At 44.6% G+C, this 21,870-nt stretch overlaps 1 protein-coding gene across 1 annotated transcript; it reads right to left on the bottom strand.

Annotated features, from left to right (window-relative positions):
• On the bottom strand, positions 1-6,484 carry LOC126981505 (probable H/ACA ribonucleoprotein complex subunit 1). The gene is made up of 2 exons (XM_050832612.1): positions 6,376-6,484; positions 1-1,072 (listed from the first exon to the last, which is right to left on the bottom strand). The coding sequence occupies exons 1-2, from the start codon at positions 6,385-6,387 to the stop codon at positions 485-487; spliced, it is 600 nt and encodes a 199-aa protein (XP_050688569.1). The 5' UTR covers positions 6,388-6,484; the 3' UTR covers positions 1-484.
• Positions 6,485-21,870: the final 15,386 nt, after the last annotated feature.

Raw genomic sequence — 21,870 nt, 5'->3', positions numbered from 1 at the left:
TAAAATCTTAACATTTATTAACACGTATTGATACATAACAGAAACAGAACTAAAAAAAGGATGAGGTAAACTGAATATATACATGGTATACAGTGGAAACCGCACGCGGTAAAGAAGTAATGGTTATGGTAACTAAATGATACACAACGTAACGATAACAAGGGTTGTGGAATGGCTGAGTGAGATGCCGCCAGCCCCTGCACCTCCACTCTGGCAGAACGGGGTTTGGAGGAGGGGGGGCTGGGGAAGAGGGATAGGTAGAAAGGGGCGAAGAGGATGGGAAGAAGAGGCTGCTTGCGGCACGCCATACTTCGATTACCTATTACGACTTAGAGTAGGAGGGTCAGGGTGGGTGAAGGGAGGACTATGTGGCAGCCCTCCCTCCACAGGACTGTCCGATGCAACTAAAAGGAGGGACAGGCTCGGTGAAGGGACGGCCATTTGTCCCTCCCTTCAGAGGACTGCCTTGTGGAACTCCTCACGTCTAGTATCCGGAGTCGTAGTCACCATAGCCACCGCCATAGTCACCTCCATAGCCACCGCCATAGTCACCTCCATAGTCGTAGTCATCGTAGCCGCCGCCGCCGCCGCCACCCTTGCCCTTGCCCTTACCGAAGAGGCCGTCGAAGAAGCCACCGCCGCCCTTGCCCTTGCCCTTTCCGCCGCCGTCTTGTGGGATGGGGATTTTGTGTACGTAGACTGGCTGGTAGGTGACCTTGGGCACGGTGACGAGCTTCCACTCCTGCACGTGATGCACAACGGGCTTCTTCACCAGGATGGGGGGCGGGGCGGGGTACACCCTGATGGGCTCCTTCTTGTAGACCGGCCGGTGCTCCACAACCTCCTTCTGCACCACCACGGGCTTGGTCACCGTCACGGGCTTGTAGCTCATCACCGTTCTGTGGGCCACGAAGCCGCCATGTCCGTAGCCGCCACCGCCGCCGCCGCCCTTCCCCCCCTTGCCCCCCTTTCCGCCGCCGCCGCCACCATAGCCGCCTCCGCCGCCCTTGAATCCGGGGTCAGCCTTCGCCGCTGCCACGACCAGTAGCGCCACAAGTACTGACGACACGACCTGTAATGTGGGGACGCGACCTTGTAAGGGTGAACACACACACACACACACACACACACACAACTAAGTCCTGTTCGTACCTAAAATGTGGGTATACGATCTCGCAAACACACACACACACACACACACACACACGAGAGAGAGAGAGAGAGAGAGAGAGAGAGAGAGAGAGAGAGAGAGAGAGAGAGAGAGAGAGAGAGAGAGAGAGTGAGGGGGTGGGGGGTCGGGTGAGGGGAAAGAGAAAGGAAACAATAATTACTTTCACTCACTTTCACCTTCTGACGTCACACCAGCAGGCAACAGGTCATGCACGAACCCTGCCCCCTGCCACCCGCCCCCTACCACGTGACCTGACCCCCCCTCACCCCCTCCATCCACCCAGCTCCCTACCACCCCCTGACTTTTTTTCATCTCTCCTCCTCCTCCTCCTCCCCCCTTGAGGCAAAAACTGGGATACGGAGAAAGAGAGAAACTAAATATGATAATAAAAAAAGGAAAACATGGAAATCAATGACGCGGAGTTTCACTTGGAGGACGTGAAAACGGAGACGTGAATAACCACAACCCAAACCGGTGTAATAAAATGACTCAATAGTTACTTTGGGAGAAACGTGAAGAGCGTGACGTAACACAAAAGAAAGTGTATTGACACCTACAAGAAGTGGTCAACCCGCCTTCACTTCACCTTTTGCTTCTAACCTTTATTTGGATAGAAGGGAAGGGAAGGGGTGCCTAGGTGAGGTGAGGTAAGGGGGGCGGTGGGGTGGAATGGGACGGGAGGAGATATAAGCAAGGGCTGAGTCATGGGAGAGGTCAAGGGTCATACCATAGATTGACGGTGATGGTGTGGCGAAATGGAAGATTATGGTGAAGATGACAGGTGATAGTGACGATAGGAGCACGAGTTTGTGATCATCTTCCTATTGCAAAACAAAGGAAAGGAAATATGATGGGAACTCTCTCTTCCCCCTCTCTTCCCCCCCCTCTCTCGCCTTCACTTTCCCTCCCAGGTCATTTCCCTTTCACTCCTGGCTGCTTGGGTCATGATTGTATACCTCTGAGTCACCTGCACGCGTGTTAGACAATGATGAAGAAGAGGAATGTTGAAAATGCCAGGTAGCACGTGAACGAAAGTGTGTGTTGGTGGGAGGGGGGGAGGAGAGAGAGAGAGAGAGAGAGAGAGAGAGAGAGAGAAAGTAAGTACGAACAAGAAAGACAAAGAAAAACCCGGAAACTGAATTAGCAACAGCGTCTCTCTCTCTCTCTCTCACCCGCCAGCTATTAACCCGTATAATCAGTGTAATCTAAAGAGAAAAATTCCTGTAGCAATCTTTAACGTAATTAATTGAAGCATTTGAACGTCCAATTAAATATTTTTGCGAAGTTAATCGTACCACCACCACCACCACCACCATCACCACCACCATCACCATTATCATCACCATCACCACCACCATCACCGCCACAACCACCACCGAACGTTTCCTATACTTCGATGAGTTACTGCAAGCCGAATAGCGAAGGCCTCTTGCAGACTCCTTACGTTCTTATATTCTTACGTTTGGATACTAAAAAATGAACGTAGATATGATAGTCGTATACGAAAAACTTCAGTAACCTGCCATGGGAGTTTTATAGAGCGCATCGAGATCAGGAAAAAAAGCATCAAAATTCTAGTTATGTGAGACAGCAAAATTTGAAGTTGTCTTTTGTTGCGAGAAAGTTGAAACGAAGAATGAAAGTAGTGGTAATGTGTTTGAACAATAGGAGAAGAAAGGAAGGAAAAACGAACGAAAAAATAATAATAAAGCGTGAGAGAAAGACAAAGAAGTATTGAGAAAGGAATAAATAAGGGAAGAGGACAAATAAAGAAGATAAGATAGAAGCAGAAAGAGAAGTAGAAGAAAGCAATCATAAGAACAAAGACGAGAAGAATAGGAAGTAGAAGTAGAAGGCAGCGAAGAAGAAGAGGGCAAGAAAAAAAAAGAACAAGAAAAGGGAAGAATTAATGGAAGGAAGAGAGTATAAGAAAGAATAAAAGATAGAAACAGAAAGAGAAGTATACGTATAAGAAGAAGAAGAAGAAGCAGAAGTAGAAGGCGGCGAAAGCGAAGAGGAGGAGAAGAGGGCAAGGAAAAAGGAAATAAAGAAGAAGAATCAGCGGAGGGAAGAGAGAAAGAAATAAAAAAAAAGAGGAAAACGAAAGAGAAAAAGACAACAGAAAGAGAAGGAACCGTAAGTACGTACAAGGAGATAAAAGAAAAAGTACAAGTCGAAGAAGAGGGCAAGAGGAAAAGGAAAGAAAAGAAAGGGGTTTGTATGCACAGTGACGGGTACATTTGGAAGGCACGGGCGGCGCTGGAGAGAAAGTTGTTGATGCCCCTGGAAAAGACGGATTGTTGGCAAGGAAGAGCTATGGTGACTCGGCGGTCCACTCCTGCGCGGCGCCGGGGAGACGGGGTGCCGCTTATGTGTGTGTAAGAGAGAGAAAGAGAGAGAGGAGTGTCAGTTTTGAAAGTTTTGACCATACGGAAAACAGAGAAGCAAATGATATGAATACTCCGCAAAAAGACATGGCCAGCTATAGCGTGTAGCACTCAATTTTACCTTACCTTACAATGACATTAAAGCAGATTCGCATTGTATTTACATGTTTCAATCACTCGAGGGCATTTTTTTAAAGCTTTAGCTATAAGGAAAACAACAAGAAAGCGAAAGATTTGAATACAGTAAGACATTAAACAGATTCGCATCGCACTCTCGTCTTTAAATCATTCGAAGGTATAATTTTTTAAAGTTTCAACCATAAGAAAAATATTAAAACGCCAAAGGTTTGAATACTCTATACATTAAGTCATAAAACAAATTCGCATCGCATTCACATCTCTATTGAACCAGTCGAGTATTGGGTAATCGTAACACTATTATGAAAAAAGGCTTTCAATAACCCGCCCTGGAACGCATAATTAAGACGTTTAAGACATGGAAAAAAAGTGAAGTGGTGTTGGGAATGACGTATGGGACAGGTTCGAGACGGAAGTTCGCTGTTTCGCTTTGCACCTCACGCGTTCGGCAGCTTTTTGGTGAAGTACTATCGCTCTTACATCAACTAGTAATGGGAGAAATAATACATTGGGGCTTATAGGCGGCAGTAGCATGGCAGTTTGTGGTTGAAATCTTCATCTAATACATCTAACAGCAGGTTTTTAGTGGCAGTATTAGCGCTCCTATATCAACTAGTAATGGTAAAAGTAATACCTTGGGGCTTAAAGGTAGGTTTGGTATGGCAGTTTATGGTTTCAATTTGCATGTTGCTCGTATGGCAGCTTTTTAGTGCAAGAAGTAGCGGCGATCTCTCACCATCCTGCCTTTGGTTATTCGCGTTTTCGTAGCCGCTTCATCTTGACCGTTTATTCTTTGTCAACTATAAGAAAATGAACTGCTGTGAAACGATTTACATTTTCAATACATTAAGATGATCCCCTTTGGCCAGCTCGTGTGTCTTCTGATTCTGATTCATTCTGTTCAGCTAATCTCCTTATTTTTTTATCACATGTATAGATTTTCATTTCAGGATTAGGTTTATTGTGCTCTTCAAATAGTAAGTAAAGCATCCCTAGTTTTTGCGAGCACAGTGATAATAATTTCTTCTTAATCAGTGAATATGCAAGAAATACTACCTCCTCTTTTTACTCTTTGCTATCACGGAAGTACAATTGATTTTAGGAATGAATTAGTGATAAGTATTACTATTTCACTCTTCTTGCGATCACATAACTATAATTTTCTTTTCTTAGCCGGTGAATCAGTGCCATGTCGCATTACCTCAACGCTTGCCATCAGAGAAGAGCTTTATTTCACTTGTTGATTGATATATTGGGGGATTGGAGTCGTGAATTTGCAAGTGAATTAGGAAAAGGAAAACATTACTTCCGCATTCTTAATTTGTCATCAAGGAAAGATTACATTACCCTTTGCTACCACAGAAGAGCTTTGACCAACTTGTTTTAGCTGTGAACTAGGGATTGATTGATATATTGGGGGACTGGAGTCATGACGCTGGAAGTGGATTAGGAAAAAGACAACATTACTTCCACATTCTCAGTTTGTCATCAAGGAAAGATTGCATTACCGTTTGCTACCACAGAGAAGCTTTGACCAACTTGTTTTAGCAGTGAATTAGGGAAAGAAAAAATCACTTCCGCAGTCTCGGTTTGTCATCAAGGAAAGATTACATTACCGTTTGCTACCACAGAGAAGCTTTGACCAACTTGTTTTAGCAGTGAATTAGGGAAAAAAAAAAATCACTACGGCATTCTCAGGTTGCCATCACGGAAAAAAAAAAAAATTATTTCTTACGTTGAGGTTAAAATGACATCAAATCCGACAAAAAAATAGAGGCAGATGAACTTCCTGCTAGCCTCGTCGTCACCAATAGCACTGAACTTGCTCCCGTAACCTGACCTCGAATGACCTTGTTTTTTCTTCTCAATGACTGTGAATTTTGACCGAACTTCCTCACGGCCACGACCTAACCTTAACACGCTCAATGACATGACCCAGGCCTGACCAGAGATACATGACCAGCGCATCCCATTCGCGAACTGACCTTCATTGTAGACGTGACCTGAGCATGAACTGGACATCCTACATGCGAATTGACCTTTATTTCGTATGTGATCTTAAGACTAGCACCATGCACGACCAGTATGAGTTCGGAAATACGTAAGGCAATTCAAGATCAATTTGAATATGAACTTGAAAATCGATCCCGTTAGTAATCAATGAATGACCTCACCATCAATCACATGGCCTTAAAACAACTAGCGCGCACACACACACACACACACACACAACCTAGTGATGTAAGGAGTGACGCGTCCAAAACCATATCCCCGGGTTCGAATCTTAATCAGGACCGAGACAGGGGTTGTTTGCTTTCTCGAATCTCACGAGCTTGTAGTATTGCCAGGTGATCTAAAAGACAGGTTTATGTATAGACGATATAAGATTGATTTGTAACTCTATCTTCTCCCTCAACGGTGATCCTGCTCCTTGTTTAGTATATAAATTAAACCCCAAAAAAGTTGAGATGGAAAACAGGCCTCGAAGGTTTCACGGCCAGTTACTATATTTAACAACTAGGCTAACACACACACACACACACACACACACACACACACAAGATTCACGTAAAAGAAAACGGAATGATGCCAAAAAAATGTCCACACAAAAACGTGAGACTAAGATTTTAGGCAAAGGATGAGAGAGAGAGAGAGAGAGAGAGAGAGAGAAAGCGTTACCTGAAGCCTCATGTTGGTGTCAGCAGAGATCGGGAGTGAGTGTGGTGCGTTGGGTCTCTCTCCGCCGCCTTATATACTTTCCGAGGCTCCTTCACTTTTACCTCCTCCCTCTTTCTCTCTCTCTGTGTCTCTCTCTCTCTTTCGGTTCCTCTCTCTCTTCCTCTTCCTCTCTCGGTGTTGGTCTCTCTCTCTCTCTCTCTCTCTCTCTCTCTCTCTCTCTCTCTCTCTCTCTCTCTCTCTCTCTCTCTCTCTCTCTCTCTCTCTCTCTCTCTCTCTCTCTCTCTCTCTCTCTCTCTCTCTCTCTCTCTCTCTCTCTCTCTCTCTCTCTCTCTCTCTCTCTCTCTCTCTCTCTCTGTTTTGAAAGAGAAAAAAAGAAAATGGAGAGAAAGGCAAATGAATGGAAGTTAAGAAGAAAAAGAAGACAAAAAATAACAGAGAGAGAGAGAGAGAGAGAGAGAGAGAGAGAGAGAGAGAGAGAGAGAGAGAGGGGGGGGGGGGGGATGGCTGATGTAACTTCCTTTATTCCTTTCCTCTTGAGTCACATTGGAATCTGTGTCCTTTATTTGCATGGATCTCAACACCTCTTTCTCCTCCTCCTCCTCCTCCTCCTCCTCCTCCTCCTCCTCCTCCTCTTCCTCTTCCTTCTTTCTTACATCATAGTCATCTTCATCTTGTTCTTCTTGTCCTTTTTTTGGTGTGTTCGTCTTTCTTGTCCTTCTTCTTGTTCTTGTTTTTGTTCCTCTTGTTCTTGTTTTCTTGTTGTTGTTCTCTTCCTCATCCTCGTCTCGTCCCTTTTCTCTCCCACATTCAACAACAACAACAACAACAATTTCCACTACTACTACTACTACTACTACTATTACCCTCCCCCTCTACTACTACAACTATCCTCCCCACCACCACCACCACCACCTTTCTTTCCTTCCCCCGTCTCTGTTTAGCATGGTAAGGCCCGCCAAACCAGACCCTCTCTCGTGTTTGTACTTTCTTTGGGCCACGGGCATTCCCTGTTTACCACCACTGTTGCCAGCACCCTTACGCCACCCTTCCTTATTATTGTACCTACCCTGTACTCCCTTCATGACCTCCCCTCTTTCTTTTTCCCCTTCACTTCCCCTTTTCTTTCTTCCACACCTGTTTTTTCTGATTTCCTTCTCCTTCTTTTCCTCCTTCTTTCCCCTTCTCTTCCTTTCTTCCTGCTTGGCTTCTCTCTGACATCCTCCTTTTTCTCCTTTTCTCCTCCTTTTTTATCTTTTTCTAATTCCTTCCTCCTTTCTCTCCTCCTTTTCTTCCTCCTTTTCTTCCTCCTTTTCCTCCTCCTTTTCTTCCTCCTTTTCTTCCTCCTTTTCCTCCTCCTTTTCTTCCTCCTTTTCTTCCTCCTTTTCTTCCTCCTTTTCCTCCTCCTTTTCTTCCTCCTTTTCCTCCTCCTTTTCTTCCTCCTCCTCCTTTCCCCTCTCTCCCACCTCCTTCCTTCCTACTTTCTTGGCCTTTCTCTGATCTTCTCCTTTTCCTTCTCTTTTTCCCTTCTCTTCCCTCTCATTCTTTCCCGCTTGGCTCCTCTGTGACATCCACCTTTTCCTCCCCTTTTCTTCTTTCCTCCTCCTCTTCCTCCTCCTCCCTTTCCGTGACCTCCTGCTAAGTTCTTCTATATGATCTTTTGTGACCTCATCTTCTATTCCGTCTGTTCCTCATTCTTTGACCTGTTATGGCCTCAAATGACCTCCTGTATATGACCTGTCGTGACCACCATCTGTCATTCCGTATGCTGATTTTTCCTTGACCTGTTACTGACCTCTACTGCCTTCCTGCTGATCTCCTTCCTTGACCTCTGCTAGTCTCGTCTGCTATCGTTTTTTTTTTTTTTTTTGTTTAACCACGTGTTGACCTACCTTGACTCCTGGCCGAGTTTTTTCTTTCTTTTTTTTGTTTGTCTTTTATCTTTGCCTCATGTTACTTATGCTGCTCTTTCTTTCTTTCTTTCTTTTCTTTCTTTCCGTCTTTCTTTATTCTTTTATTTCCTTTTTTTAAATTCTGTTTCTATCTTTCTTTCTCTTTCTTTTTTTCTCTCTCTCTCTCTCTCTCTCTCTCTCTCTCTCTCTCTCTCTCTCTCTCTCTCTCTCTCTCTCTCTCTCTCTCTCTCTCTCTCTCTCTCTCTCTCTCTCTCTCTCTCTCTCTCTCTCTCTCTCTCTCTCTCTCTGACCTCTTGACCTCCTATTAACCTCCTGCTGACCCCGTATAATGTACTTCTCTTTGTTGCCTCTACAGCTCTACGTGACCTCCTGCTGAGCTCCTGTTGACCTCTCCTGACCTCGTATGTTGTCCTTCCCTACAGATGGTCCTTTGCACCTCTTTGCTGTCCCTCCATTGACCTTTTGTTGACTCGGGTAGCCTTTGTGACCCTCCCCCTCCCCATACCCACACATTAAACATACCCTTTGCTGACACCTGTATCCTTTGTAATCCATTCCTCTAACCTAAACCTAACCTAACCTAAACCTAACCTTACTTAACCTAACCTAAACCTAACCTAACCTAACCTAACCTATCTAACCTAAACCTAACCTATCTAACCTAAACCTAACCTAACCTAACCTAACCTATCTGACCTAAACCTAATCTAACCTAACTTAACTAACCTAAATCTAACCTAACTTAACTAACCTAAATCTAACCTAACCTAACTTAACTAACCTAACTTAAACCTAACCTAACCCTAACCTAACCTAACCTAACCTAACCTCTGTGACCATTCTTTCCCTCTTCCCCACTCTCACCCACACACTAGATACACCCTTATTAACACCTATACCTTTCGTCACCCTTTTCTCCCCTTCTTCCCTACTCCCCCAACTCACTTGATATACCCTTTCGTTGACATCCATACCCTTTGTGACCCTTTATCCCTGCACCCCCACACCCATCCACACACTTGTCATGCCCTTTGTTGACATGTGTACCCTTTGTGACCTCCCTCCACTCCTCCCCCCTTCCCCCTACACCCCCACACCCACTAGACATACCTTTAGTTGTCACCTGTGCCCCGCTGTGACCCTTCCTCCCCCTCCTACGCTATACATACCTGCGTGCTCACCTGAGTTACCGCGTCTTGTACCCTCGCTGATGTTTATTTTTAGCTGTTACTTAATGGAGTTTTCGCGCTTCCTCGGTTTGTTTTTTGATGATTTCTTTATTTTATTTATTGTTATTTATTTATTTATTTTACTTAGTGTTTTATTTATTTATTCTTTATTCTTCTTCAGTTTCTTTATTAATTGATTCGTTGTTTTGATATTGGTGGAAGAATTCGTTGTTGTTTTGGCAATAATGGAAGAGTTAGTTGTTTTGATTCACTATGGCATCGCACGAAATATGTTGTGTTGTTTTGATACTGATGTAAGAGTTCGTTGTTGTTTTGGTATTAGTGGAAGAGTTAGTTGTTTTGATTCACTGTTGCATCGCACGAAATATGTTGTGTTGTTTTGATATCGATGTAAGAGTTCGTTGTTGTTTTGGTATTAATGGAAGAGTTAGTTGTTTCGATGCACTATTGCAACGCACGAAATATATTGTGTTGTTTTGATACTGATGTAAGAGTTCGTTGTTGTTTTGGTATTAATGGAAAAGTTAGTTGCTTTGATCCACTATTGCAAAGCACGAAAAAAAAAATGTATGTAAAGTGTTGACGAATATATTAACTTTATTTTCCCAGTCATTATTATTTCTTAAAGCAATAGTTTACGTGCATAACTTAAAATCTTTGTCGGGTATATTAGCTCTATCCTTCACCGTGATCATTTTTAAGCAAGACTTTAAAAAGGCATATATATTTTTCTCACTAATCTTTTCACTGTCCCTTTCCATTATTGACTCCTCGTTCCTCACCCTCTTCAGCCCCTTTATTTACCCAAGAGAATGTATGTATATATGTATGTATGTATGTATGTACCCTCTCATCCCACTTCTTAATGCAAGCCCTCCCGAAGTTAACCTCTCTTTCGGCCACCTCTTTTGAGTCTTTTTTAGGAGCAGCGAGCAGCGGGCTTTTTTTATTTATTATTGTTTCCTTTTTTTGTGTGCCCTTGTTGTAAAAAAAAAAAAAAGCTTTCGAATATATTAGTTTCTTCAGTTGCATCATTATTCAATCAAGTGTCTGCGAGGAATGATTTATACAGTCATGATTATATTTATTCATGCTGGAGACTTTTCCTCTCTCCCTCGTTTCGCTTGCTAATAGAAGAGTTAACAGGTATATACACTCACTAAGGAAGGGGGGTGGGGTGAGGGGGAGCAGAAGAGGGGTGGAGGGGGATGGAAAGAGGTGGGTGGGTTTGAGGTGGAGATGAGTGGAAGGTGGGTGGAAGGATGGGAAGGGGTACCGTTAAGAGAATGCAAGGAACGCTAGAGAGTAAAGTTGTTTTCGTAAGGCGCCAGTAGTAGTAGTAGAAGTAGTAGTAGTAGTAGTAGTAGTAGTAGTAGTAGTAGTTGTAGCTGTTGTTTTTATTATTATTGTCTGACTGTGTGTGTGTGTGTGTGTCAGAGAGAGAGAGAGAGAGAGAGAGAGAGAGAGAGAGAGAGAGAGAGAGAGAGAGAGAGAGAGAGAAAGCAAAAAAAAAAAAAAATGAGGTGAAGTAACATGATATTGAAATCGTCTTCACTCACACGCCAAGCAAAACAACAAGAACAACAGTAGTAGTAGTAGTAGTAGTAGTAGTAGTAGTGAAAACAAAGTAAAAAATAGTAATAATGACGATAATAACACACACAATACACACACATCATCCCTCCCCCCCCCACCCACCCACCCACGGAGACATTACCACCATCACCACCATCATCATCACCACCACCAACACCATCACCCACAACCCCCACCATCACCACCAAATACATTGCAAGCACCCTCTTCGTCCCCATCCCCCCCCCCCGCCTTCCAACACCCCCGCCACCACCATCATCACCAATTTTCGTTGCAAAAGTGGGCCATCACCATCTTCACTATCATCACCACCACCGTTATTGCAGTTATTGCCACCACATGTCTTCCGCCTTCCTTCCGGGTTAGTAAGAGGGAGAGAGGGAGAGAGGGAGGGAGAAGGGAAAGGAAGCGAAGGGAAGGGACTGGACGGGACTGGAAAGGAAAGGAGGGAAAGGAAGGAAGGGTGAAAAGAGGAGAAGGAGTGATAAAGATAGGAGAGGCGGAGTCCCTAGCAGGTTCCTCTCTCTCTCTCTCTCTCTCTCTCTCTCTCTCTCTCTCTGTGCGGGGTGGATTTGATGCCTCGACCCATATTAAGGTCAAGTAGCTCAGGTTAATTTAAATTTAAGACGTGTTTCGGAGGGAGGGAGAGAAAAAAAGAGAAAGGAAAGGAGGAACGACACAGAGAGAGAGAGAGAGAGAGAGAGAGAGAGAGAGAGAGAGAGAGAGAGAGAGAGAGAGAGAGAGAGAGAGAGAGAGAGAGAGTAAATAGAGGAAGGAAGGAAGTAGGAAATGAAAGGGAGAGTTTACACACACACACACACACACACACACACACACACACACACACACACACACACACACACACACACACACAATGCATAAAAAAACACCGCCGAGCTTCTAGTCTTCTCGTTGATCCCCGCGCGAAAGTGAGAAGCTAGAAGGGCGCGCGGAGCCGAGTTAGACAATAGTGCCGAAGGGTCCCCAGCGTGCCGGGCCGAACCGAACGCTCGTGTGTGTGTGTGTGTGTGTGTGTGTGGTGGCGGGGGAGAGGTGGAGAGTGAAAGTGAGGTCGGTGGTGGAGGGCGAATGTCAACCACCACCACCACCACCACTACCACCTCCACCTCCACCTTCACCACCTCGTCTGGGCATATTTACCGTTGTGTTTTTGATGCTTCTGTTGTTGCTACTACTACTACTACTACTACTACTACTACTATGCTACTAATGATGATGATGATGATGGTGGTAATAGTGATAACAATAGCAATAATATCCCCAAGAGAGAGAGAGAGAGAGAGAGAGAGAGAGAGAGAGAGAGAGAAAGGTAAGGTTGCAAGGGTTGAAAAAAGAATGATGGCTGCAAGGTCGCCTCTAGCCCTATTCCCGCCACCACCACCACCATCACCACCACCACCATCACCACCACCACCGCCATTCACTATCTTCCCCATCTCCCCATCACAACACCACCCTTCACTTCTCACCATTACATCACCGCGCCAATACCCTTCACCATCGCTCTTATTATCATCACCTTCACCATACTCACCATCACCATCACTACTACTATATCCTTCTTCATCTTCCCTCCCATCATCATCACTACGGTATCCCATCATCACCATTCCCATCATCATCACATTTTCCAACATCATCACCATCACTACAGCTATGCCCTTCTTCATTTTCTCTCCCATCATCATCACTACGGTATCCCATCATCACCATTCCCATCATCATCACATTTTCCAACATCATCACCATCACTACAGCTATGCCCTTCTTCATTTTCCCTCCCATCATCATCACTACGGTATCCCATCATCACCATTCCCATCATCATCACCATTGCAACACTCTTCTGCACCTCCATACCTTTCATCATCACCATACCCTTCATTACCCTTATCCTCATCTCCACAGTACCCATCATCACCACGCTCGCCACCATTACCCTTACCATGACCGCTGCTACTGGTTCACACACACACACACACACACACACACACACACACACACATGTACACACGCACGCAAGACTTTCAACCGGTACCTTCACCCACCACCACCACCACCACCACCTCCACCACCACTTTCTCCATTTCTCACGCAGAAAAACAATAACAAGAAAAGTAGGAAAGTAGAAAAAAAGTAGAGTTTACCAGGAAAAACGAAAAGAAAGGGAAATTTGCTAGAGGCTTTTTTTTTTTTTAGTCTCATTCAGTAGTTCATGTAGAGAAGGAAAAAAAAAAGATGAAGTAAGATAAACTGTAACACAAGACACATAAGACACATCATAGCAGGTTCAGTATAAGAGGAAACACAAAGTCAGACACAACACACAACATACAACACAACAACACAAACAGATAAGTAACAGCAACACAACAAGATAGGTCCCAACAACACAGATAAGTCATAGCAACACAAGGATAGGTTACATCAACACAAAAACGCACCATAGCAACACAAAGGTAGGTCATAAGAACATCAAGACCATAGCAAAAGAAAGATAGATCATAAGAACATTAAGATAGGTCAAAACAAAAAGATAGTCTCAACACAACGATAGATAGGTCATAGCAACACAAAGATAGGTCGTAGAAACACAAAGATAGACCACAGCAACACTAAAATAGGTGTAATTGATAGCATCGTAAAAATAAGACCGAAAAACGTAAAAATAGGTAATAGAAACGTAAGAAAAGTTATATGAACGTGAAGAAGATAGACCTTAACAACACAAATATACATCACAGCAACACAAAGATAGGTCGTAGCAACACAACTCAAGTCACAGGAAAAGAAAGAAAAAAAACATGAAGTAGATGCAATTTAATTAAAGCTCTTAAGACACACAATATAGCAAGTTCAGTAGCAGAAGAACACAGGTAAAGGTGACTGACTGATTGATTGACTGACTGACTGACTGACCGACTAACCAAGTGACTGACTGACTGACGGACGGATTGACTGACTGACCGACTAACTGACTAACCAAATGACTGACCGATCGACTGACTGACTGACTAACCAAGTGACTGACTGACTGACGGACGAATGGATTGACTGACTGACTGACTGACGGATGGATTGACTGACTGATTGACTGACCTTCTGATTGACTTACTGACTAACTGACCGACCGAGAGGCCTGGCATGCAATTAACAAGGGATCACAGGCAAAGACGATTAACTGACCGACTGACTGATTGAGTGACTAACTGACTGACTGACTGACTGACTGACTGATTAACTGATTGACTGCACTGGTAAACCACAAACAAATGAACACACGGGAAAGACAACTGACTGACTGACTGTTTAACTGACTGACTGACTGACTGACTGACTGACGGATTGACTGGCTGCACGGACATACGATGAACAAAGGCATCCAGTCACCACAAAAAAGAACAGACAGACACATTCATTTGCATCGGGACGCTCAGGAAAGCCCGAATCAGCATGACCAGATGGCGGGAGGCAATAGGAAGTCATACCGCCAGTAACGATTTTTTTTGAGAGAGAGAGAGAGAGAGAGAGAGAGAGAGAGAGAGAGAGAGAGAGAGAGAGAGAGAGAGAGAGAGAGAGAGATGAAGTGATGCTGCCCTGCCCGCTGTGAAGGCCATGGTACTACTAATAATAGCTTTTTCATCTCTATTATTATTATTATTATTATTATTATTATTATTATTATTATTATTATTATTATTATTAGCATCAGTATCATTATTATTATTATCGTTATTATTATCATTATCATTATTATTTATTTTCACTATCATTACATCATCATCATCTGTTTTCTCTATCATTACTATTTCATCAGAACCGTTAACATCATCATCATCACCACCACCAGTAGTAACATCAACACCACCTAAATAATGATCAGCATAAACCACCATCAACAAGAACAGCAGCATCACCATCCTCATCATCACCACCATCATCATCACCAGTAGTAGAAGTAGCGGCGGTGGTGGCGGCGGCGGTGGTGGCGGCGGCGGTGATGGCGGCGGCTCGCAAGACTCGAATCAATCACGTGGCGTAGGAAAGTGCAGTCGTCAGCGTGCTGGAGGCTGCCACACGCCCGCCCGGCCGCTGCTCAGCCTGCACGCCGCGCCACATAAGGCTCAGGGGTCATTATGTGGAGACGAGGACTTACCTACGACCAGCACGGCACCCTTGCCCATACGCTACAAGCTCCTTTCCCCTTCTAAGCCCCTGGGAATTACGTTATGGATGGGAGGGTAAGAGACGCTTCTAATTCCATCACCCAACTCGCTATGACCTAACGTTTTTTGCAATCGTGCCCGTGGGAGTTACCTTATGGATGGGAGAGTAAGGTTTGACGCTGCACATTCCTCACTCTAAGCGCTGTAACCTAACCTCTTCTCTGATCGTGTCCGTGGGAGTTACGTTATGGATGGGAGGGTAAGTTTTGATGCTGGTAATTCCTCACCCTATCCGCTATGACCTTTTCCCTAATCGTGCCCTTGGGAGATACGTTATGGATAGGACGGTTGCGCTCCTGGTACCAATCCCTTTTCCCATACACGCCATACTCTTAATACCTCTCTCGTTTTGGCAGTTCGAGTATGGATGCCAAGATTGTTTTTATCGCTCTCCTCTCTTCGTGCCCGCGGGAGCTATGTAATGGATGGGAGGGACGGAGGGTTATGCTTCTTCTGGTACCATTCACCTCACCTCTACGCCATGCCTTATCGCTTTCCTTCCCTTCGTGCCCTCGGGAGTCATGTTATGGATGGGAGGGTTACGTTCCTGATCCCACTCGTCTCCTTCATTACCTTCTCTCCTCTCTATGTGCCTGTGGGAGTTGTGTTATGGATGGGAGGTTTGTGCTTCTGGTAATAATCGCCTAACTCTATACTCCATCCCCTAACCTTTCTGCCACCGTCCCCCTCTCCTCCTATACGCTATACCCTGTACTTCTCTCCTCTTTATGTGTCTGTCGGGGTTATGTTATGAATGGGAGGGTTGTGTTTCTAATGTTAATCGCTCTACCTCATACGCCACCCTAACCTTTCTCTCACCGTCTCCGTCCTTCTCCTATACGCTATACCCTGTACTTCTCTCCTCTTTATGTGTCTGTCGGAGTTATGTTATGAATGGGAGGGTTGTGTTTCTAATGTCAATCGCTCTACCTCATACGCCTTTCCCTAACTTCTTCTCTTACCGTGGCAGTGCGATGTGGGGGTCGTGTCTGGTGTCAACTGTTTACCTCCATACGTCTTGTCCTAACTTCTCTCCTCTTTCTGTGCCCGCGGGAGTTATGTCATGGACGTGAGGGTTATGTTCTGTACTAATCGCTCCTATATGTCTCCTCCCGAAATTGACCTCTCTTTCGGCCACCTCTTTTGATTATTTTTTTACGAGCAGTGAGTAGCGGGCTTTTTTTATCATCATTGTTTCATTTTTGTGTGCCCTTGAGCTGTCTCCTTTGTTGTAAGAAAAAAAAATGCTGTGTTTCTTCCCTCTCTCCATGCGTGTGAGAGTTCTATTATGGACACGAGGGTTGTTTACTGCTCCCGCCCGCTCTCACCCAAGACGCCATAGACAAACCCGCTCCTTTCTCCGTGTCAGTGTGAGTATGGATGTTATGGTTACTTTTACCGCTCCCACTCGCCTCAACGCCATACCCTATACCCGCCCCTCTCTCGTCCCTGTACCGTTATAATGTCTGAGCCGGGTTACGCTACTGCCGCTCCTCGCCTTACGCAATACGCTGGACCTTCCTCGTCCCTCTCTGATCACTCTACCGTTATATATGTGGGTATAGGATTACGTTACTGCCCCCTCATGAATGTCTTATATGCTCTACACGTTCCTCTTCATCTCCCGCTGCGCCTCCCAGAGTTGGTCACCTGTAGAGGGAAGAAAGGAGGGACGAGCAAACTGTTTAAGGGAGAGGTCTTGCAGGAGATGAAGGAGGGAAGGAAGGGAAGTAGGAAGTAAGGGAAATGGAAGGAGTATGAAGAAAGGATATATGGAAGTAGGGATGGACGAAAGGAGATAGAGAGTAAAGGATAAAGAGGGAGAGAGGAAAATGAAATGAAAGATGAGGAAGGAAGAAAGGGAAGGAGAGAGGGAGTCCGGGCTTTTTTTTATTATTGTTTCCTTTTTTTGTGTGCCCTTGAGCTGTCTCCTTTGTTGTAAAAAAAAGAAAAAAAAGAAAGGAAGCAAGAAAGAAAGAAAAGGAGAGAGGAAAAGGAAGGAAAGTTAGGAAAGGAAGTAAAGAAAGAAGAAAAGGAGGAAGGGTGGGACAAAGAAAGGAAGCAAGTCAGAAAAGGAGAGAGAAAAAAGGAAGGAAAGTTTGGAAAGAAAGTAAAGAAGGAAGAAAGGGAAGGAGAGAGGGACAAAGAAAGGAAGCTAGAGAGGCAGAAAATGAGAGAAAAAGGAAGAAAAAGATAGGAAAGGAAGTAAAGAAAGAAGAAAGGGAAGGAGAGAGGGACAAAGAAAGGAAGCTAAAGAAACAGAAAATGAGAGAGGGAAAGGAAGGAAGGATACAAGGAAGCAGAAAAGGAGAGAGGAAAATGAAAGGAAAAGTATAGGAAAGGAGGTAAAGAAAGAAGAAAAGGAGGAAGGGAGGGAGGGACAAAGCAATCAAGAAAGTCGGAAAAGGGAAAACAAGGAAAAGGGAGGATAGAAAATGGGGTGAGAGGAATACATGTAGGTTGTTTACTGTGCCTCCATCCACTCGCCTCGTTCTCTCCGCCATACCCTCCGCGTCCCTTCCCTTCCCTCTCCCTGTGCCCGAAGGAGTTGTTATGTATGTAGGGATTACGTTCACTTCCCCCCCCCCCCCCCCTCACACACACCAGGCACCCGCGTTACCTTTTTAGGCCATACCCTTCCCGCCCCTCTCCTCTCGGCCATTCCTTTCAGTCCGCCTCCAGGAATCGTTCTGTATGTAAAGGTTAGCGAGGCTCGTGTGCTCAGACGCTCCCGCTCCCACGTCAACTATATATGTATTTCCAAAGGCTGAAGAGGGGATCAATCGGGTTCTTTTGAGTATTTTTTCACATTCATGGTGCAGAGGTCTTGTCAAGCTATCAGTAAGGCTATAAAACTACCCTTGGAAATACCCACAACTCCTACGAAACGCTCCCGGCTCTCACGTCAACTATATATGTATTTCCAAAGGCTGAAAAGGGGATCAATCGAGTTCTCTGGGGTATTTTTTCACTTTCATGGTGCAGAGGTCTTGTCAAGCTATCAGTAAGGCTATTAAACTACCCTTGGAAATACCCACAACTCTTACGAAAGCCGAAACTCTGAGAAAACCCCGACATCTTTGAGAATGAGTGCCTATGTTTACCGGCCGCTCCACCAGCATGACCTCATAAGCCCACGTCCCTTCCTCGCTCCCTCACGCCCTCGCCCCGCTCACCCCGCCCGAGGCAAGGCAAGGGGAAGGATTTCGTGGCGTCTCGTCCCTTAATCATGGGGAGAAAAAGTGGATTCCGTCCCGCTGCAGTGACCCAGGTGCAGATGAGGCGTCGCGTTGCACTTTCTTCTTCTCCCGACTGGCTCGCTGTGCCTCCCTGTGAAGGACGCTGCCCTCCTGCGGCGCCCCGACCTTCCCCGCCCCGAGCCCGGAAAGGACGGAGGAAGCCTGTTGTTTGGGGCGGGGCAGCGGATGGGAAAGGTTGCCGGCGGGGTTAGGCGGGGCAGGGAAGGCGGGGCAGGAGGGTGGAGTAACAATAGAACCTTAAACAACAGCCAGCGAGCGGTGCGTAAGAGAGAGGATGAGGGTGCATGGGGAGGGCATGGAAACGGCGGGCTCAGGGCGGCTTCTGTACCAGCGGCTTTACATGAGTTAGTACACGTGGCTCACCGCTTCCATGTACCGCCTCCGTCGCCGCCGCCTTCACCTCTTGCCTCTTGCCACGCACGTTAGATGATAAGGATACAGATGGCGGATTCAGAACGGCTCCGGCTTCTGTACCAGCGGCTTTAAATGAGCTACTATACACGTGACTAACCGCCTCCATCGCCTCCGTCGCCGCCGCCTTCACCTTTCCCTCTTGCCACGCACGTTAGAGGATGAGGATACAGGTGGCGACTGGCGGGTTCAGGGCGGCTCCGGCTTCTGTACCAGCGGCTTTACATGAGCTAACACACGTGACTAACCGCCTTCAACGCCTCCGTCGCCGCCGCCATCACCAGTACCATTTCTTTCCACGCACGTTTTCACCAAATGATTGTACTCGTGGCTCCTCGCTCGCCTGGCAACACGCGATAGAAACACACGCAGGAATTCCTCAGCCGCGAGCGAAAAGTTTCCTGTGTGCCGTGGTTCCTGCGTGCTTGCGTGACCTTTCGTGTTTGTAGAGATCGTGCCTGCATTGACTGGCTCGCTGGCTGCTGAATGAACTAGCGGAACTGATTGCAGCCACGGAGAAGGGCGCGGCGTGCATGGCGGCGATGAGGGGGGAATCCGGGGTGGTCATGGCATTGTGAGGATGACATTGAGCTATTAAAGGAAGGAAAGGCGAGCTGATCATGTCCGATATCGACGCCTCTGGGTCACTCTTCGATTATGGAGAAATTGATGGAGAAATGTAATGGAGAAATGGAGAAGAGTGGTTGAGAAATGGAGAAGAGTAATGGAGGAAAGGAGAAAAGTAATGGGGAAATGAAGGAAAGTAATGGAGAAGAGTATTGGAGAAATGGAGAATAATGGAGAAAAGTAACGAAGAAGTGGAGAAAAGGAATGGAGAAGTGGAGGAAAGTTAAGAGAAGTGGAGAAAAGTAATTGATAAATGGAGATTAGTAATGAAGAAATGTAGATTAGTAATGAAGAAATGTAGAAAAGTAACAGATGTGGATAAAAAAGAAAGAAGAAGAGAATGAAAGCAAGAGTCGAGGAGATGTAATTAAAAAGACGCGTGACAGAACAGGTCGTAACGATAGAAAGGGTCAAAAAAATAAGAAGAAACAAAAAGAGCAGACGTAAGAGACGACTTTCTTGATGTATAAGTTGGAAAAAAATGAAAGTAAGAGCGAAAGGAACGTGGTAAGAACGTGATAGCAATGGTCGCAGATATTGAAAGAGAAGAAAAAAAAGACGAAACAGGAAAGGTCAGACACAGGAGAGGAAATAATGGTGTTAGATGAAAAAAATGAACAGAATGAAAGTAAGAGTGAAAGGAACGGAAGGAGGAAAGAACGTGATAGCAATGGCCGCAGATATTGAAAGAGAAGAAAAAAAGAAGAAACGAGAAAGGGCGGACATAGGAGAGGAAATAATGCTGTTATGTGAAAAAAATGAACAATGAAAGTAAATACGAAAAGAAATGGCCGCAGATATTGAAAGGAAAGGAAGAAAAGAAGAAATAAGAAAGGGCAGTCATAGGAGAGGAAATAATACTGTTAGACGAAGAATAAAAAAGGAATGAAAGTAAGAACGAAAGGAATGTGATAGGACGTATCACGTTCTTTCCTCCTTCCTGGCCGCAGATATTGAAAGAGAAGAAAAAAAGAAGAAACGAGAAAGAGAGCAATCATAGTAGGAGAATTAATTGATGGAAGAAGGAAAAAAATAACAGAATGAAATGAAAACCGAAAGGAAAGGAAGGGGGGAAAGAACGTGATGGAAATGATCGAAGATATTGAGAGTAAAGAAGAAAAAAAAGACGAAACAGGAAAGGGCAATCATAGGAGGAGACTTCATTGATGGAAGAAGGAAAAAAATAACAGAATGAAAGTAAAAGCGAAAGGAAAGGAAGGGGGGAAAGAACGTGATGGAAATGATCGTAGATATTGAGAGTAAAGAAGAAAAAAAAGACGAAACAGGAGAGGGCAATCATAGGAGGAGACTTCGTTGATGGAAGAAGGAAAAAAATAACAGAATGAAAGTAAAAGCGAAAGGAAAGGAAGGGGGGAAAGAACGTGATGGAAATGATCGAAGATATTGAGAGTAAAGAAGAAAAAAAAGACGAAACAGGAGAGAGCAATCATAGGAGGAGACTTCGTTGATGGAAGAAGGAAAAAAATAACAGAATGAAAGTAAAAGCGAAAGGAAAGGGAGGGGAAAGGAATGGAGTATCAGGGAGGGTCGTACAGATTGAAAGGAAAGAGAAAAAAAAACGAAATAAGAAAGGAGTCATAAAAGAAGGAATTATTTGCTGAAAGATGAAAAAAACAATGAAAGAAAGAAAAAAAAGGGAGGGGAAAAGAACGTAAAAGGGATGGTCGTAAAGATTAAAAGGGAAGAAAAGAAACGAAATAAGAAAGTTTAGTCAGAAAAGAGAGTTATTTGCTGAAAGATGGAAAAACAGAATGAAAGAAAGAAAAAAAAAAGGAGGGGAAAAGAACGTAAAAGGGATGGTCGTAAAGATTAAAAGGGAAGAAATGAAAAGAAATAAGAAAATTTAGTCAGAAAAGAGATAATTATTTGCTGATAGATGAAAAAACAGAATGAAAGAAAGAAAAAGAAGGGAGGGGAAAAGAACGTAAAAGGGATGGTCGTAAAGATTGAAAGAGACGAGAAAAAAAAACGAAATAAGAAAGGAGTCAAAAAAGAAGGAATTATTTGCTGAAAGATGGAAAAAAAGAAAGAAATGAAACAAAGAACGAAAGGAAAGGGAGGGGAAAAGAACGTAAAAGGGATGGTCGTAAAGATTAAAAGGGAAGAAAAGAAACGAAATAAGAAAATTTAGTCAGAAAAGAGATAATTATTTGCTGAAAGATGGAAAAACAGAATGAAAGAAAGAATGAAAGAAAAGGGAGGGGAAAAGAACGTAAAAGGGATGGTCGTAAAG

Source organism: Eriocheir sinensis, chromosome 48, assembly GCF_024679095.1.
Source record: "Eriocheir sinensis breed Jianghai 21 chromosome 48, ASM2467909v1, whole genome shotgun sequence".
NCBI classification, from domain to species: Eukaryota; Metazoa; Arthropoda; class Malacostraca; order Decapoda; family Varunidae; genus Eriocheir; species Eriocheir sinensis.
This window is presented reverse-complemented; position numbering and strand designations above follow the sequence as displayed.